This window comes from Megalops cyprinoides, chromosome 8 (genome assembly GCF_013368585.1).
Source record: "Megalops cyprinoides isolate fMegCyp1 chromosome 8, fMegCyp1.pri, whole genome shotgun sequence".
NCBI lineage: Eukaryota > Metazoa > Chordata > Actinopteri > Elopiformes > Megalopidae > Megalops > Megalops cyprinoides.
Genome location: NC_050590.1, coordinates 13,221,202 through 13,237,859, shown reverse-complemented (window position 1 = coordinate 13,237,859; position 16,658 = coordinate 13,221,202). Strand labels below are relative to the sequence as shown.

Below are 16,658 nucleotides of genomic sequence, written 5' to 3'. Positions count from 1 at the left end.
CAACATAACCAGCTTTTGTTTCTCTAGTTGTTAATTTAACAGAATTACCCAGGGAAACACAAACCATTTTAATGAGTATTAAGTAATTACATTCCAAACAGCTTGTGCTTTCACAACCACAGAAAACAAATTATCCCCAACTGAGTGATTTTCAGGATATCTTAAAAACCAAGCAGCATCTGGTAACCCGATGTGATCATTATTCGGACTGCTGCTCATATGCTCATTTTTATAGTTGCTTCAATTTAGACCCATAGTATCAACACTGGACAATAGTTTTATGTTGTAAGGCATGGATATATCATATCAGGAAATCATATTTCCAAGCAGGTGCCAAGCAGCCACCAAAGAAAACCAAATACTATGAATGATCTCAGCACTAATCATGGAATGATTGTAATTGGAATGATTATAGTAAAGTAAAGCAATCATTCCCACCATCTTTATTGCATGAAGCTTAGGAAACAAATAATGTTCATGCTCACAATAGCATGACATTCATAATGACTAAATGCCTTATTCAAAAAGTAAGGTACAAAAGGAGATGTCAGATTTGTACTCTCACTTCTAAGTTGTTGTACTGTTTTAATAAATAAAAATAAATAAAAGAGTTTTGTTTCATGTAGTGTTCTGTTGATTCCTTCTGAGGTAATACACATCTTATGTCACTCTCTAGATGTGTCATTGGTTTTCTGTTGTATGCAAGCATTTTTTCATCATTTCGAGAATCAGAAGAATCAAGAATCAAGAACATTATTTGTCACATGCATATTTATAACAGTATACAACTTGCAGTAAAATGTACAACTGGTCCAACTCCATAGACTGTGCAAAGTAACAGAGATGAAAATAAATTAGATAAAAATAGATTAAAGGAGAAAAGTATGTACAGTAATAATAATAAAAAAACTAGAGAGTAAAAATATGTACAATAGGAATAAGAATAATAAAAATAAACACTAGAAAGTATCGCGTCTTTCAATCAAGAATATGTATTTACAATTAGTGTGGCAGGCACGTCCGTGTTGAGGAGTCTGATGGCCTGGGGGTAGAAGCTCCTCCTGAGTCTCTCAGTTTTGGACATCAGACTGCAGAAGCGCTTGCCGGATTTCAACAAGCTAAACAGGCAGTTATCATTTCCCTATGGAATAACTCCACCCATGTCTTTGGGCCTATGGTGGACACATGCAGAAGTAAACAAGGCAGCTCACCTTGAAATTGCCTAGGTACACCACGGCACGCCAGTGGAGAAAGGGCACAGGTTACCATAGTGAGACTGAATCTTTGGTGTCCCTTCATCTTAAACCAAGATTAGTATATTTGTCATTCAACAGGAAATTGACATTTGCCCATTTTATTACATTGAAATTTATTACCAGTTTATTGACTGCAATGTGCAATACTGAACTAATTTGCCAGTTATCATTTAATATTATGGACTATATAGATGGGCTGCATAAAGTGATATGAAGCTATGAATGATGGTCTTGAATAATAAAAATACTTCTCCAGAAGTTCTGGAAATAAAACCATTTCCTTGTTTAGCTACCAACAGCACGTTTCGTGGTCACAACATTATCCTTTCATCCTTTTGTCTCCCCTTTCCTCTAAAAAAGAGGAAGAAAACCACTGAATTTAGCCACTCTTCTGATGGCCAGCTGGAAGGAGTTCTGTCTGCAGCTCATATGGTTGCCACAGCAGCCTTAGTAAATGGGAGGAACCACGTCCTACATAGTTTCTGTGCTGTCTTACATGATCCAAACACATGTGGCATTTGAAACTGTGGCCAAGATTGTGAAAGAAAAGAGCATAGCGCAGCTGTTTCCCTACCCAGTAGTGTGTGACAGCAATGTGCAGCAGTGTGGTGTAGTGGTTAAGAACAGGGACAGTAACCCAAATGTTACTGGTTCACTGCATAGATGGGCCACCGCTTTTGTGATCTTGAATAAGGTATTTACCTCAAACTACTCAGTATCTGGCTGTGGGCAACATGTAAAAAAATGATACACTATTCCAGTCAGTCTGGATGCATGCATATTATCTGCCATTGTACCCCACTTTTTTTTTTTTTTTTTTTACAAATGTTGATGGTCCTATATATAAAAAAATACAGATCATTATCCCCCCTGTTTGTAAATATCAAGTTTTAAACTAACAGCACACCTCATTTTAATTGGGATACATGTTTTCTAACTAACAGAGAACCACTTTGTACACAAGAGTGACTTGAGTTTTTGTACCATGAAAGTATTTTAGAAAAGCATTTTGCTTTCTTTTTCTTTTTTTTTTTTTTACTTTTGGGGTTACCACAATAATCTGCATGTAAATTTGTGTAAAAGAGAAGTGCAGTCTTAGGATTCAAAGTCTCGTTGCATGGGTAATCTTGTGTATCCTGCTTTTCAGCTAGTTTGAATACATGGCATATTTTCGACAAACAGGTTTTTGAGTCATCCAAGCTTTTAATTTGTTATTTAATATAATTTAATAATGTAATTTAAGAATATTACTTAGGCTGCCTGGGTGTTTTCTTGGGAGTTGTAGTTTTATATTGCTGGCAGAGACAGTTGGGTGAATAAGTACTGTTGTGTTTCTTTCACCGATACCACTCAAATATTAACAGTGTCTTTGCTTCCTTAACAGGATTAGAAGAGGGGCATGTTGTGAAAGCTGTAGAAGCTCGAAAAGGATTTACCGCGAGATTAAAAAGAAGGCCACAAAAAACTACATATCCCACAACTGCAGGTATAGGAAGTGGTTTCGCATAACGGAAAATGAGTTGTTTGTTAGCAACGGTCGCTGTGGAATGGTTCGCTGTGATTCAGAAAAGGTAAGAGGGTAGTAGTTGGCTAGTCAGCTAACCAATTACAGCTTTATAGTTGAACGGAACAGCATCAATACAGAAAGGGAATGTTAGACGAAATGTTAGTAATTTAACATGATGATTTGTGTTTATCTACAAAGCCTGGGTTTTGATACAGCAGTGTATCATCTGTGTATCAATAGCTTGCTAGTAAGATAATTAGCTAACTCAGGAATTAGCTGAAAGGTAATCTGCTAGCTAATGAAGCAAGACAGCTCGCTAACTGTAGCTGTTCACGTTACATTAACACTTACAACCGTCGCCACGTAAAAAAAAAAAAATCAGCGAGTTAGCTAAATGGGCACGTTTATCAATGTCTAGGTAGCTAATATTAGCTAGCCAACTGTTTCATTGAGCCTATGAACAGCAATAAAGTTAGTTGTAAATATAGTTTCACGGTTTCCTACAAAACTGTGTTATTTTTGTAGATTAGCATACCGGTGTGTTCGATTTATCAATATATCAAATGAACAGTGCAACCTAATGTAGCCATTTAGGTGGCTAATTTAGCTTGCTAGCGTTAGCAAATCGATGCATTTTGGGATTGTAACTTTTCTCGTTAGGCAGCTAACGTTAGTAACAGCCATAATATACATGAACAGTTTAGCTGACTCAATGGTAGTGCTTTTCGCACAGTGCTGTGGTGAACACTGGATTGATTGTAATAAAATAGTTGCACGTGGCTTCCCTGTCTCTGAATAAAATAACTTTTTAGCAAGCTAACGTGAGCTCCTGTAGTTAGAGTAGTTCGCTAATCTGACATCGTGTGCGATTGTCTGAATACCCACGTTGAGCAGAAATCGAAATCGTAATAACGTTAGCTTCTTGAATAAAGGATATGAAGCCAATTATGTACGAACTGAAAACCTTTTTTATTTGTTAACTAGTTGACTTTGATGATGTCAAGCAAAGGTCCTTGATATGTCGTAGTTAATGGAAATCCCATTCATAAAGCTTTGTACAGTATTTTTCGATTGAGCTCCTTAACTGAATGAGCTCAGTCACCCAGTGCGAACATGTTGAGCAGAGGCTGTGCCAGATAGATAATAAGTGTGGAAAGATAGCTTTCGTACTAGTGTTGAAGCAAAAGCACATGTTACAGCAACTACAGCACACACCTTTGAAAGATGTAAAACAGGTGATGGGGAGATACAACGTGCTTGTCAGTATCTGCTTTAAATAAGGACTGAGTATATTTTTATACTGTATAGAGGGCAAACACAAATCGACGATCGCCACTATTTATAAAATGTCTAAGCTGCATACTTTCAGTCAAAAGTGAATCAATTAATTATCCTGTGAAGAAAAACTGTAGACTTATTATTTAATTATATAGTGCCTTCTTAATCTCAAAAAAACTTTGTCAATGGAACGTTTGGAAGTCAAGTATTTGCGCAGGTGTTAGACTGTTTAAAAAAGCTACATTAAAGTCTGTATTGAAAGTGTTTTTGCAAATTTATTATATTCTTCACATCATAACTGCATTGCAAACATGCTTTCAGTGGAGAATTTATACAAGTACCCTAAATGTTGTTGTTCTGTTTAAGTATTGTTGGGTATTTTGTGGAGACGTTTACAGATTTTCCTCCATAATATGTGAAACATAATAGATTTTCAAAAAGTTCAGTAATAATTATAGGTAACAGCAAGGTGTGAGGGAGCACCCTTTACAAAGCCTTGATAAATCATAATCACTGCATTATCCATTAAATGTTAAAATCATGGTCATGCTTTATACATGCTCCAGAATTTAACAGCAATAGACATCTTTCACCTCTTACCCTTGCATGAAATTCACATGGAAGTAAAGAGCTTCGAAGACGGTCATTCCCCATTCACTACGAATTGCAGAGGGTTGATTTGCAGCATTCATGTTTTACTTCTGTGTTATATTCTGCCTTTCCAGGGATATCGGAATATGTCACATTTTGAGTCCTTGGTCTAAACATCAATAGTAAAATGTATTCTGCGTGTCATTTTTTTTTTAGACTGAGCCATGTCGGCTTCAGCTGATGAAACAGCAGGAGACGTGCCTGTGAAAGATATAAGTTTGAACCTTGCTGGAACTGGGGGGCTACAAGGTTTGAAACACCTGCTATTTATTACCATTACAGTCTTTGATCAGTGTCTTCATTATTTTCCTTTGTAATCTCTTTTCTTTTATGGTAGAGCTGAACCAAATGAGCCTTCTGCTGTGATTAAAGGCATGTGTGTCTTTCACCTGTCTTGTAAAAGCTCAAAATTTGTCTTATTTTGGAATAATAAGAGAATCTCCGACATCCGGCAGCCATAATTTGTTATAGTCTTTTTTATTTCTATTTATACCTACACCCTCTCTTCCCTTTTCATTAAAAAAGAAAAACTAGATCCATATGCATCCTTTGTATAAGAATATAAACATATAGGTTTAGAGGTTTCATAGGGAGAGTATCAAATTCATTTTCTCTTAAAGAAATAATAATTCTCTGTGCCCCAGTCTCATCAACTCACTCCATCTATACATGTTTTCAATCATGTGACAAATTTGACCATTTTTCATATAGTCTGGTTTTTTTATTGTAATTATTGTCTGTTGTTAACTTTAAAAATGCTAAAAACTATATATTTTTAAGTGTACTACAAGATATTTAGTAAGGAGAAGGTGAAAACAGACTGGGTGAGAAGAGATGTTTTTGAATTTCATCTGTAGAGCCTTCAGCAGCACAGAATGCTCGGGAACGACAAGCTGTGTCCCGGGTCAGTCGCGAGCAGTTGGAGGACCGCTTTCTGCGCCTCCATGAGGAGAATCTCATGCTCAAGCAGCACAACCACAAGCAAGAGGAGAAGATCAAAAGGTCTGTGCTGCAGTCACATACAACTCAGTCTGCCATCACGTAACCTACATATCTTTGTACTTCCATTTAATCCATTCGTGGTAACTTTGCGTGGAGAGTGCATCAGATTTGTGGATCAAGGTTGTCTCTTAAAACAGCAAATATTGAACTTTTTGTTTCTGTAACTGTATTTGTTTTCTGTTTTTTTTTTCCTGTAACTGGCATTTAAAATATCTAGCTCTATCTACATCGATCAGTTCTTATTTTCCACCTGTTTTCTTTTGGTCTTTGATAAACAGTTTAAGCAAACCCTTTTTTTCTTACACACAATCTTGAGTTTCGCAATCACTTAAGTCAACTAAAAATATTAATACTGCAGCAAGTAAATTTATTAGATGGTGAAATATAAATTGATCAATCCAATAATTGCAATACTATAATTCCTTGCACTATATCTTTTATCATTATTATTATTATTATTAAATTACTGCAAACAACAATAACATCCATATAGACTACATAACACATTTTATGGATATTCTGTACAGCAATATGTGAAGAAAACATTGAGTTTCTGTTTTTGTTTATAATTCCAGCATCCCTATCCATTTAAATTTTGCTAGATTCTTTTCTGATCCACTTTGAGGTTGACACTTCTTCCAGAGTATCTCAAGGAAGTTAGCGACAGCTACAACAACTGCATTACTTGTGGACATCATTGGCCAAGTATAGTAATGTTAAAGCTGTAACGCTAAAATGTACACCATGCGAGCACTGCCTTGATCTACATACAAACAGGACTAATATCATGGTCTGTGTGGTGAAAAAAATTGTCAATTGTGGCATATTTATTCTGTTCAAACATCTGTCGGCATGTTTTACATTATTTATGTGTAGAAATTGTGAACATTCACCTGTAACCATTTAGAAAGCTGTAAATAGTTTGAAAAGCACTTCTAAATAACCAAAAATTTAAAAAATAATAGTACAGCCAAAATATTGTGGGTGAATTCATTTCCAGCCAGCACTCGTTCATATCTAGGCAGTTCTAAAGCTTTTTTAATGGTTTCCCAGTAGCCAAGCAAGCCAAGTTTGAAAAGGAAGCAATTTTTTTGTAGTAAAGTTTCATTGGTAAATTATAAATGGTACAGTTAACCATATAGATCTTAGATCAGGTGGGGCAATTTTTATGAGCTGGTAACATGGACAATTAAAATTCAGGTTTGCTGTCCTGTCTGACTTTGCCAGCAGCACATTTCATTTGCTTCCTGCAAATCACTCACCTGTAAAACAGATCACTCTTTCTTCGCTTCCAGCCTTGGCATTTTCTAAACAGGGGCAAGAGTTTCAGAACATTTACAACATTCTTAGATGAGGTACATGCTCTGGAATAAAATTTCCAAACTCCTGCAGCTCATCAAACCTCCTATTCTTTTATCTTCCTGCCTTATTTGATTCCGTTGACTGTTGGGCATGTTTTGTGTTATTTCGCATTGCCTCAGCTCCGGATGACCCTTTGACAAGGCTCCGTTTTATGATATAATGAGAGAATAAAAAGGCTGGTAGAAATCAAAGGTGGAGGCAGCACTGTGCCAGAAATACAATGGAGCGCATTAACGGAAGAGAAAAACCATTGTATATGGTCCGCATTAAGCACACAGCCCCAGCCCCGGCCCTCACTTTTTCCTGAAGCCTTTTAAATCATAAATTTAAAGATAGGTTCCATTATGAATGAGGATGTGTTTCCCATTGAAGAATTTTATATTGGGCCACCTACACGTTATATTGCATTATCAAATTGTAGTGCGGTTTTCTACAGGAAAGACAAAAAACAGCTGGTTAAAAAACTACAAACAATATACTCATGGAATGTCCTTCACCATTAACGGTTTTTTCCTCTTAACGTTAGGTACTTTTAGAATTTGCAAACTGTACATTTCACTCACCACATCCCCTGCCCACAACTATTCTTAGCATTATGTCCTGTGTTCTTATAGAGCAGTACTTTTGATTTTTTTTTTTTTGTATTCAGTGAGCATATGGAGCAAATATGTGCTTCCACTGTGCACTAACCTTCAATGATAAGCCTTAGGAAACCGTTATTTGTCAGTGCTATAAAGCAGATTGCTGCCCAGTGGTTTCAATTAACATCAAAGGCCTCTTCACGGGCAGTAATAGTTATATCAAACCTGAAATTTATTATTCAGGTTCCATACTGGAGTCTTTGGAGTGATTATGTCCCCTTTCAAAGGATTTTTTTCTTGCAGAATTTTCACATTCCTTCTTTTCTGTGGCTCCTTTCTGTATTTTTTATTTCGGATTTGATTTGGATGCCACTGCTCTCTGGGACACCTGGCCCAGAATGGCCACCAAGCTGATCAGGCTGGTGAAAGACCGGAAACGGGAGGAACAGGTGAACACGGGGGCCCCGTCGGCAGCCCGGGACGTGGAGGTGGAGGAGATGGTGGAGGAGCTCCAGGAAAGGGTGAGGGAGCTGGAGAAACAGAACGAGGGACTCAAGCAGCGCCTCATCGCAGCCAAGCAGCAGCTCCAGGCCCAGAGCCGCCGTGCTACGCCCTACAGCCATGTCCAGTCCCGCATCAACACTGGTCTGCGCAGGCTAAAGGACAGCACTCCCGCTCCACCCCAGACCACCCACAGCAAAGGTTTGCCTTTCTCATCTGTGCTGTGTACACTGCGGACACCGAGGCCTCTACTATTTTAAAATCAGTAGTTAGCCTTACACATGTCACTTAACTTCTACACCCCCGAAGCTTGAAAGAAATATTGTTTTATGGAAAAGTCAATAATCATTTGAAAATAAAGCCCCTGGGAAGAGGGGCTAATTTTTAAATGTATTATTTGTCAAACCAAACTTTCACTGGGTTTGATGTAGCACCACTGTAGGTACCTTGTAAACCATTACTTTTACATTTATTCATTTGGCAGATGCTTTTTATCCAAAGCGACTTACAAGTGAGGCACAATACACAAACCAGTGATTTCTTAATCATTTTGCAAACTGAAAATGTACTTTCTAAACTTTTTGATGTAAATATTGTTGTTTTCACTTTGTAGGGATAATTCATAGCAAACAGAAACTTTACAATTTTCCTTTAGTCCCATTGATGTCGATGTAACCTGTTGATGACCAAGATTGAAAGCATGAGCAGGGTCCCATATAATGATTCCTAAGACTATCCACCATTTAATACATTACAATTAAGCTTACTTAAATGATCACACACCACCACAAGAAAAATACATGGTCTGCGAACAGAGTGAGCGTGCAGCCCTTGTTAAAGATGTGGTTTACCTCTGCAACTGGGATGATTTCCAAGCCCTCTGAGAGGGAGGCATCATGCTATTGCTGCGATTTAAATACCGTGATCACTGAACAGTTTTATAGGAAATCCATTTAAGCGGAGGCTTGAAGTACAAAAGGGCCTCTGTTAGGATCTCGCACACAAGCTAAAAGGTTTCTTAAACAAATGCAGAAGCATATCCTGAATTCTTTTCTGCCTTGTGCTCACATATCTGAATGAACCCTCAGCCAGGGAAGAAGGATGTTAGAAGAGGAGAAGGAACAGAACAGACTCAGGTGTCTTATCACACTACTGATGCCGAAAAAGCTTTAATTTGGCCTTTCTTTATTGCAGAGATCTATATATACTCAGCTGATGCTTTTGGACATGCAATTGTCAGGTTGTGGTGCTTTGCAGTGTAGCATAGTAGTTAAAGAGCAGGACTCGTAACCGAAAGGTTGCCAGTTCGATCCCCGCCGGGGCACTGCTGCTGTACCCTTGGGCAAGGTACTTAACCCACAATTGCCTCAGTAAATATCCAGCTGTATAAATGGATAACATTGTAAAGAACGGTAACCTATGTAAGTCACTTTGGATAAAAGCGTCTGCCAAGTGAATACATGTAAATGTAAAATGTAAAATTAAAATGGAACACAAAGACAGTGAGGCAGATTATTGTGCCTTCTAGTCTGATGCCAAATTGGGAAAATGTGTTTTTCTATAATAATGATTAAATAATAAATCTGTAATAATGATTAAAGCATATCACTTTCCATTGTATGGTGATTTTTTTAAGTAAGAAGCTTTAAAAATACAGCTGGGCATACATACATGGATTCATTTCTTAAAAATCTTCTAAAAGGCTTGCTAACTCTGAAATGCCTGTATTTTAACATTTTTTATGAAAATGGTCTATCTTAAGAATCAGAATCGGAAGAATCCTTTAGGATTGGGTTTTGTTGTTCTTGCCCAGGGACAAGGAACATGGAGGTGGATTCTGGTGCCAGGCCTCCCCAGTCGCTGCTTCCTCGATATGGACATAGCCTTCTGGACGATGCCAGAGCAGAGATACGCAACCTGTATGAACCCCAAACCACTAATTTCCACTTTTCACTACTATTTCCACTAACATAAGAGAAGACCCACAATGATCGATTTGAATTGCTGTTATTAGTTTTTGACTTCAATGAATATTACACGTTGACCTAAGTGGAGGTGGTCACACCTGCTTTGAAGTTAAATCACTGACGGGCTTTAGACAGCAGAGGCAGAGGTGATTGAGATATATGACTGAAATCAAATGATGTTTACTTTATATTTCAGCAGGATTAGCATGGTAAAATTAAATTGATTTTGGATTAAAACAAATCACATGTCATCCCAACATCCATTGCCAGTTTAATATTATGACTGTTGGTCTGAAATAGTTTGAAAAGCCCCAGAATGTGCATTTTGCCTTTTTGTCGACAGGGAGAATGTGATCGAGTCACAGAGGAGACACATGGAGGATATGGACAGAGCAGTAGACATGCTGCAGGAACAGCTGAAAAGGAAGGAGGGGGAGTGTGAGGAACTGTTGCTACAACTTAGAGAGCAACAGGCCAGTGGACAGAGGTAACTCCCTATCATGACTTAACAGAGTGTTTGGCAGCAGTGTCTGCCCTACACCCTCACTCTGTTCACTTGTGTCTCTGCCCTACAAACTCGCTGTGTTCACTGTGTTCCTGCCCTACACCCTCCCTACAGATGCCACTCTCTCTGCCCTATACTTCCCTCTGTCTCTACCCTATACCCTCATTGCAGTTAGGTCCACAGTTCTGTCCTACATACTCACTACAAGTATACCTATTCTATACCTTTTCTGTCACTAAGTAAGTAGGATGCATAATTATGAAAATAATAGTAAAAATAACAGTGCATGTCTGTTTTCCATTAATCTAGGTTTGACTATGGAACATGTCATTCCATTCCTGGTAGCATTTTAGAGTGGCATGTGTTTACCTAACAATTTTCACTGCCTTATTTGTAAAAATAAGCGTTTTACAGAGGGCAATATTTGGATGCATATGCCTGTAGATCACAGTGACCTTTAACCCAGTTTATACTTCGGCAGTGTTAATAGTGTCTGATTTTCACATTATCGCTCTACACATCCCCAGGGCATATTATTAATAGATGAAAGTTCAAAGGAGAGAAATGAACAATAGCTTTAAAAGCAATTTGTGATTTGTAAATATTCAGTATAAAAATTTTAAAGTTGAGTGTTTTACATTAGCAGTTTTTATAGGGGCATTTCTGGTCTTTAATAGTGATTTCTGCATGCTTTCCCCCAAGTTAATTTAAGCAGGTTTTTGCTCATTGGCCATTGTTTCTGAAAGTTAAGTTAGAAATTAAATCAAGTGGAGAAGAATACTCTCATGTGTAACACATGGTAAGTGAACACATGTTCACTTTTCAAAGGCGGTGTAGGTTGATGACAATATCAGCCTCAATTGTTCAGGAGATACAACAGAATCTCTTGTGTTCTCCACAGCAGGGTAGCGAAAGTGAATAGTATATCACGCTCAGAGGTGATAGAAACTGTGTGATACTTGAGTCGACTAGACCAGTTGAGGCGAAATGGTATGGACGTGGGGGGACTTGGCCTCTGATGAAACGCAGTGGTGCATGGGGGGCGAAACTAAGGAAGTACACAGTGGAGAATAATGTTTTAGTAATACAAAACCTGGAAATTGCTGTGGGCCCCCTGTAGTCACGAGTTTGAGAGGAGTGCACAGCATAAAGCCATCCTTTGAAATGGCTGTGGGCATGGTGCTCCACTGGCCCCCCAGTGCGCCACTGGTTCAGTGGCACTGCCCTACCAGGCCTTTTGATGTCCCTTCCCTAGGTAGTTATGAAATCTCTCTTGGAGCTGGAGTACTTTTGGCAATTGGGAAGATTAAAGGGAAATATTTAAACTTCAGAAATGATTACTTTTGTGAAGTTGCCAATCCACTGACTCATTAACAGTTGTGGACATGAGACCGGTTGACTCTTTGAGTATGAGAGTGGGTGATATCAGCTCCTTTGAGTCTGTCAGTGGCCCATTTGTATAAGAACATCAACAGTCAAATAAGAGCCTCTCATTGACATGCATTTCTATCTTTAAGTCTATAAATGAGCTGTCATTAGTCATTTTTAGAGCGTGATAGCATAATAGGAAGAGTTGACATACTGAATACAGGAAACTCAGGCACTGCTCTTCTGTTACACTGTTATTGTGTTTAGTTTTATTGAGTCAAACCCAAAAACGTTACAGAGAGCACAAAGCTGGTATAAACCAGTTTATTGCTTGAGAACTTTAGTAAGAAAAGCATCTCCAACATGATTTTAATTTTTAAAGGTTTTCTGTGAGTCTTACAAAAAAAGTCACACTTTAACCCATTAAATGCACTTGATGTCTTCAAACTGTTTCTAGTGTAAGGGGAATATCGCATATATCAATATATTTTCATTCCTTCTGTCTGAAAATTTAGTAGGGTTTTCAGCAAGCAGTGTTCCAACAGCTGAGCCTGCAAGTACTGGAACAATCGGTCATGATCACTGATTTCAAATCCCTTATAGCATGTGCTTAACTGATTGGGCCCTTTGTCTGGTATCAAGATGACACAATTCCACTTTGATGTAATAGCCCAAACCTTGTCTTTCTGCATTCCTGTTGCCGTGGTTGAAAGACTTGGCGGTGATTTAATGTGGTTTCTACAATGCTTAGTCAGTTAAATATATCTGTCATTTCACACGAACACATATATATATATATATATAAACATATATAACATATATTACCTGTATAATATTGGGAATAATAAGTGGGAAGCAAGTTGGAGGCAATTTTTGACAAAAAAATAGATTTTGGTGCTGACCTCAATTAATAGAAGCATGTCTAGAATTTCCAGTGCATCGAAATTAAGATTCCTTTTTTGTCAAATAAATGGCACTCTGACCATGATAGTGATCATGGATGTTTGTCACTGAGTTCTGTTGACTGAAATGATGATTTGTTGCATTCCACCATCTCAGGAACAAAAAAAAAAACATAATGAAGATAATGAAAAAGATGATTTAAAATGGAATATATCTTAGTGAATCTTTTTATATGGTTATATGGAAGTTTTATATGGTTTCTTTGTTATCACAAAGTAGACTAAGAGAAAAATCTTTGTAAGCATTTTGATAGTGAGATGATGCTACTTTGAAAACTAGCATTATTTCCAATGGTGTGTCATTAGATAATATAACTTTCATCACCAAAGAAAGGAGGGAAAAGTATTGAGTTTCTGTTGCTGTTTGTGTGAGTGAGAGAATATAAGTCAGAAAATTCAGTATGAATCAATCTCATCTCACTATGGAAGTGACAATCAGTGACAGTGGGGCAGGGGGTTTCGTCTTTAGTAAATTCTTTCCCTGTGATGCCTTAAATTGAAAACAATAAGTTCTTGTGCCATATTGAAACCGCAATATCTTCAAAATGTCTATGATACAAATTGGTTTCTGTCTCTATACAAATAATAATTTGTAAAAGATGACATTGCTTTCCTTGTTCATTGTTCTTTTGATTTGCTGGTTGTTTTTTCTTCCCAGCTCTGACAAAATCTCAAGACCTCAAAAATGTATTTTAACAGACTCATGCCCTCAAAATGGGTCAGGAATAGTTCAGATAATTTCCAAGAGCAATTGAGGCAATACTGCTTTATTTCCTCTCCACTTATTTCATAAATTATAGTATGCAACATCTCAGAAAACATAAAATCATAAATCACTCAGGTCATAGTATGAGTTTGGCCTATAATGCTAATCTATAGTGCTGCATTAAAGCAAGGTCTGTCCAGCAGGACAGCTGAGAATCTCTGCAAGAAGTAAAATTCAACCCATTAATACTTGTTCATGGTCAGTCAGACAGTGCCATAATACTGCAGTTGAGCTAAAATATTTACAACAGTATCACCACCTCAGGCAGAGAGCTTGACCCCCTTCTTAAAATGCATATGACAAATATCACACACCTTGCATGCTAATGCTCCCCCACTGCCTGCTTTCAGAGAAAAGTAGTCCAAAAAGGTATTGAAGCCATCAAGTGGTTTCACAAATACTAATGTTTCATGCTGGAGTGCTGGACCAGATTAATAAAAAAATGTGTGACTGCGTTAGTGCTCCAAAAACAAGCATCTTGACAGTGCTTGTCTAAGCTCACCACATTTTTTAAATGTATGTAGATAACATGTTGGAGAGCCAAGTTCCCATTTCAACATTGTGTCAAAAGACTGCTTTTGGACAGTATCCCAGGGTATGCGCTTATTTGTCTTTTGTAAATGGACAACTACCCGGGCAGTGCCAAAGCACCCTTTGGTCTTTGATATCTGAAGGCATAAAAATGGAACCAGTCAATGCTCAGCTGGTACACAGATGTGTGTGTTTTGGAAGTCCGCTGTCTGAACTGCATGCAGATTACTTTTTTTCTTCTTGTGGATTTTTTCATCACATACTTCATAATGGTTTAAACCGTCTTGTCCCCCTTGATTTTTTTCTGTTTTCCTTAAATTGTGACTTTCTGTCATCCAGTCATAGTAGTGAAAAATTTCAGCATGGTTAACACATATTGTGTTTTAAATAATTACTTTTTTGTGCAATTTTTTTTATTTTGGATCTTCTGTAAAATGTCACAACACCTTTTCAAAAAAGGTTTGTAGATTTCCAGTGAAAGGTTGTGGGGACAACAGCACCAGTACAACATGTCTGCCCTTTTTTTATCTTCACAAACCAAATTTTAAAATAACATTGTTTTGGCTTGTCTGAACTCTGAGAAAACTTGTATTTTCTCCTGATGTGTCATTGTGTTCCTTAGGTTAACCATCAAGGACAACGTAGAGATGATCAAATTGCAGAAACAGCTGGCTGAGAAAGGAAATGCATTTACCGTGTTGGAGGGCCGATTCCTCCAGCTCCAAGAGGTAGGGTCTGACACAAACAACTGCCACACCTCAGACATTTGTGTTTCTCTCATTGTACATTGTGATCTACAGATTATGTTGTTCCTCAGTGTTACACTATTGGTTATCTTTGAAGAAATTCTGTCTACAGTTGCAAGAAAGGGAATTGTTACCAGGGGCATTGAAGAAATCCCATTAATTTCCTGAAGTCCTCAGTGACTGTCTAAGACAAATACCATCATCCCTCCCCTTTCTCCCTTTTCACATCACATACAGAAAATTTCATAGAAGTCGCTCACCTGCATAACCAGAGGCCTCAGCACTCACAACCCATAGCTAATGGATACAGCAGGGTCTTTGAAAAGCACCCCTTCCGGGTCTTCTTAACCAAGTGATTAAGCTTATAGGAGGTGTTATACTTCAGATCCTATGGCATAACAAATTGCTCCCTAATTGAAATGCAAATGCTATATTACATTTTTTTCTAAAGAGAAAGCAGCACCTACAACAGTGTTTAATCTCAGTATTATTTATATAATAGGGCTATTAAATTCCCTTTAAACATGTACCATTTATTCTGCTTTCTAGTGGTTCTTGAGAGCCTTTAAAAGAAAGGGTAATTACAGAAGACACTCACAGTTTAATCCAAGTATTTTTACAACAGTTTTAACTAGATAATTGAAATAGTATTGTTAAAGACATATTGCCTGACTATATTTTTTTTTTCTATCTACAAAGAATCCACAGAGCAGATTCGTGTAACAGCCCCCTCTTGTAAAGTGTTGATGAGCATGATCATGGAAGATTTGTAGTGTGGTAAAATGTCTGACCCTCCCTGACCTCTCTGCCTCTGATCCCAACCAGGGCTTCATAAATCAAGGAAATTTAAAAGTGCAAGAGAAGCAGTTATTTTTAAATATAAACCCATAAATACATAAGACTGTAATTTAGTTCTTTTTTTGTTTGTTTGTTTCCTACAGAATGGTATTTAGTCAGCAATGGTAGATGAAACATGTGATTGTGTGGAAAAACAACATGAAGATAGCAGACTGGTTTTGATTCATAAATTCCAATTGGAGACACAAGTCTGTCAGTGAAGAGAACGCTTGATTTAAAGTGTTTTTCCAGTAAATTACGTGCTTTCAGAACAGCTCAGGATATTTTAATTGCGTATATGAAATTACAGAGTAAAATTGCTATACATGCATATATTTAAGTAGAAACAGACTTGCATATGTATTCTGGGCTATTTACTCAATTGGTACACATATTCAGTCAGATGCACAGTATTCCAACAATTAGGCAAGGTAATCACTGGATAAAGAGTGATATTTTTTTGTCTCATTGGGAATTACTCATCTTTTCATTATTACACACACTATTTTCAGAAAACTACTAAAGGCTAAAGGATAGTTCCTTCCATCAATGGTTTTCCAGCTGTAGATGAAATAAGTATCTTTTGTAACTATCTAGACATGTCTTGTTAAAATTATGTTGCATTTCAAAAGCAATACAGATATATTTTTGACACACATTCCATGTGCAGTGTCTGTAATATCCCCTGCAATCAGTCTTTTAGAGCCAGGAGAAACATGGAATAGGAATAGAACATGGAATAGGTTGCCAGGTCATGTAGTTGACACAGAGACCCTTGCTGTGCTCAAGTCCAGACTTGATGCAGTTTTGGATACTCTTTAATTGTAATGGCAGGCTT

The 16,658-nt window shown here is 37.5% G+C and overlaps 1 protein-coding gene across 1 annotated transcript in view; it reads left to right on the top strand.

Moving 5' to 3' along the window:
• The first annotated feature begins 2,775 nt into the window (after positions 1-2,775).
• rpgrip1l (RPGRIP1 like) overlaps positions 2,776-16,658 on the top strand; it is a 56,741-nt gene continuing 42,858 nt past the window's right edge. The window contains exons 1-7 of the mRNA XM_036535595.1: positions 2,776-2,827; positions 4,849-4,941; positions 5,550-5,694; positions 8,035-8,339; positions 9,952-10,057; positions 10,449-10,592; positions 14,860-14,965. Of these exons, the coding sequence (XP_036391488.1) occupies positions 4,857-4,941; positions 5,550-5,694; positions 8,035-8,339; positions 9,952-10,057; positions 10,449-10,592; positions 14,860-14,965 (891 nt within the window). The 5' untranslated portion in view covers positions 2,776-2,827; positions 4,849-4,856. The remainder of the gene's footprint in view (positions 2,828-4,848; positions 4,942-5,549; positions 5,695-8,034; positions 8,340-9,951; positions 10,058-10,448; positions 10,593-14,859; positions 14,966-16,658) is intronic.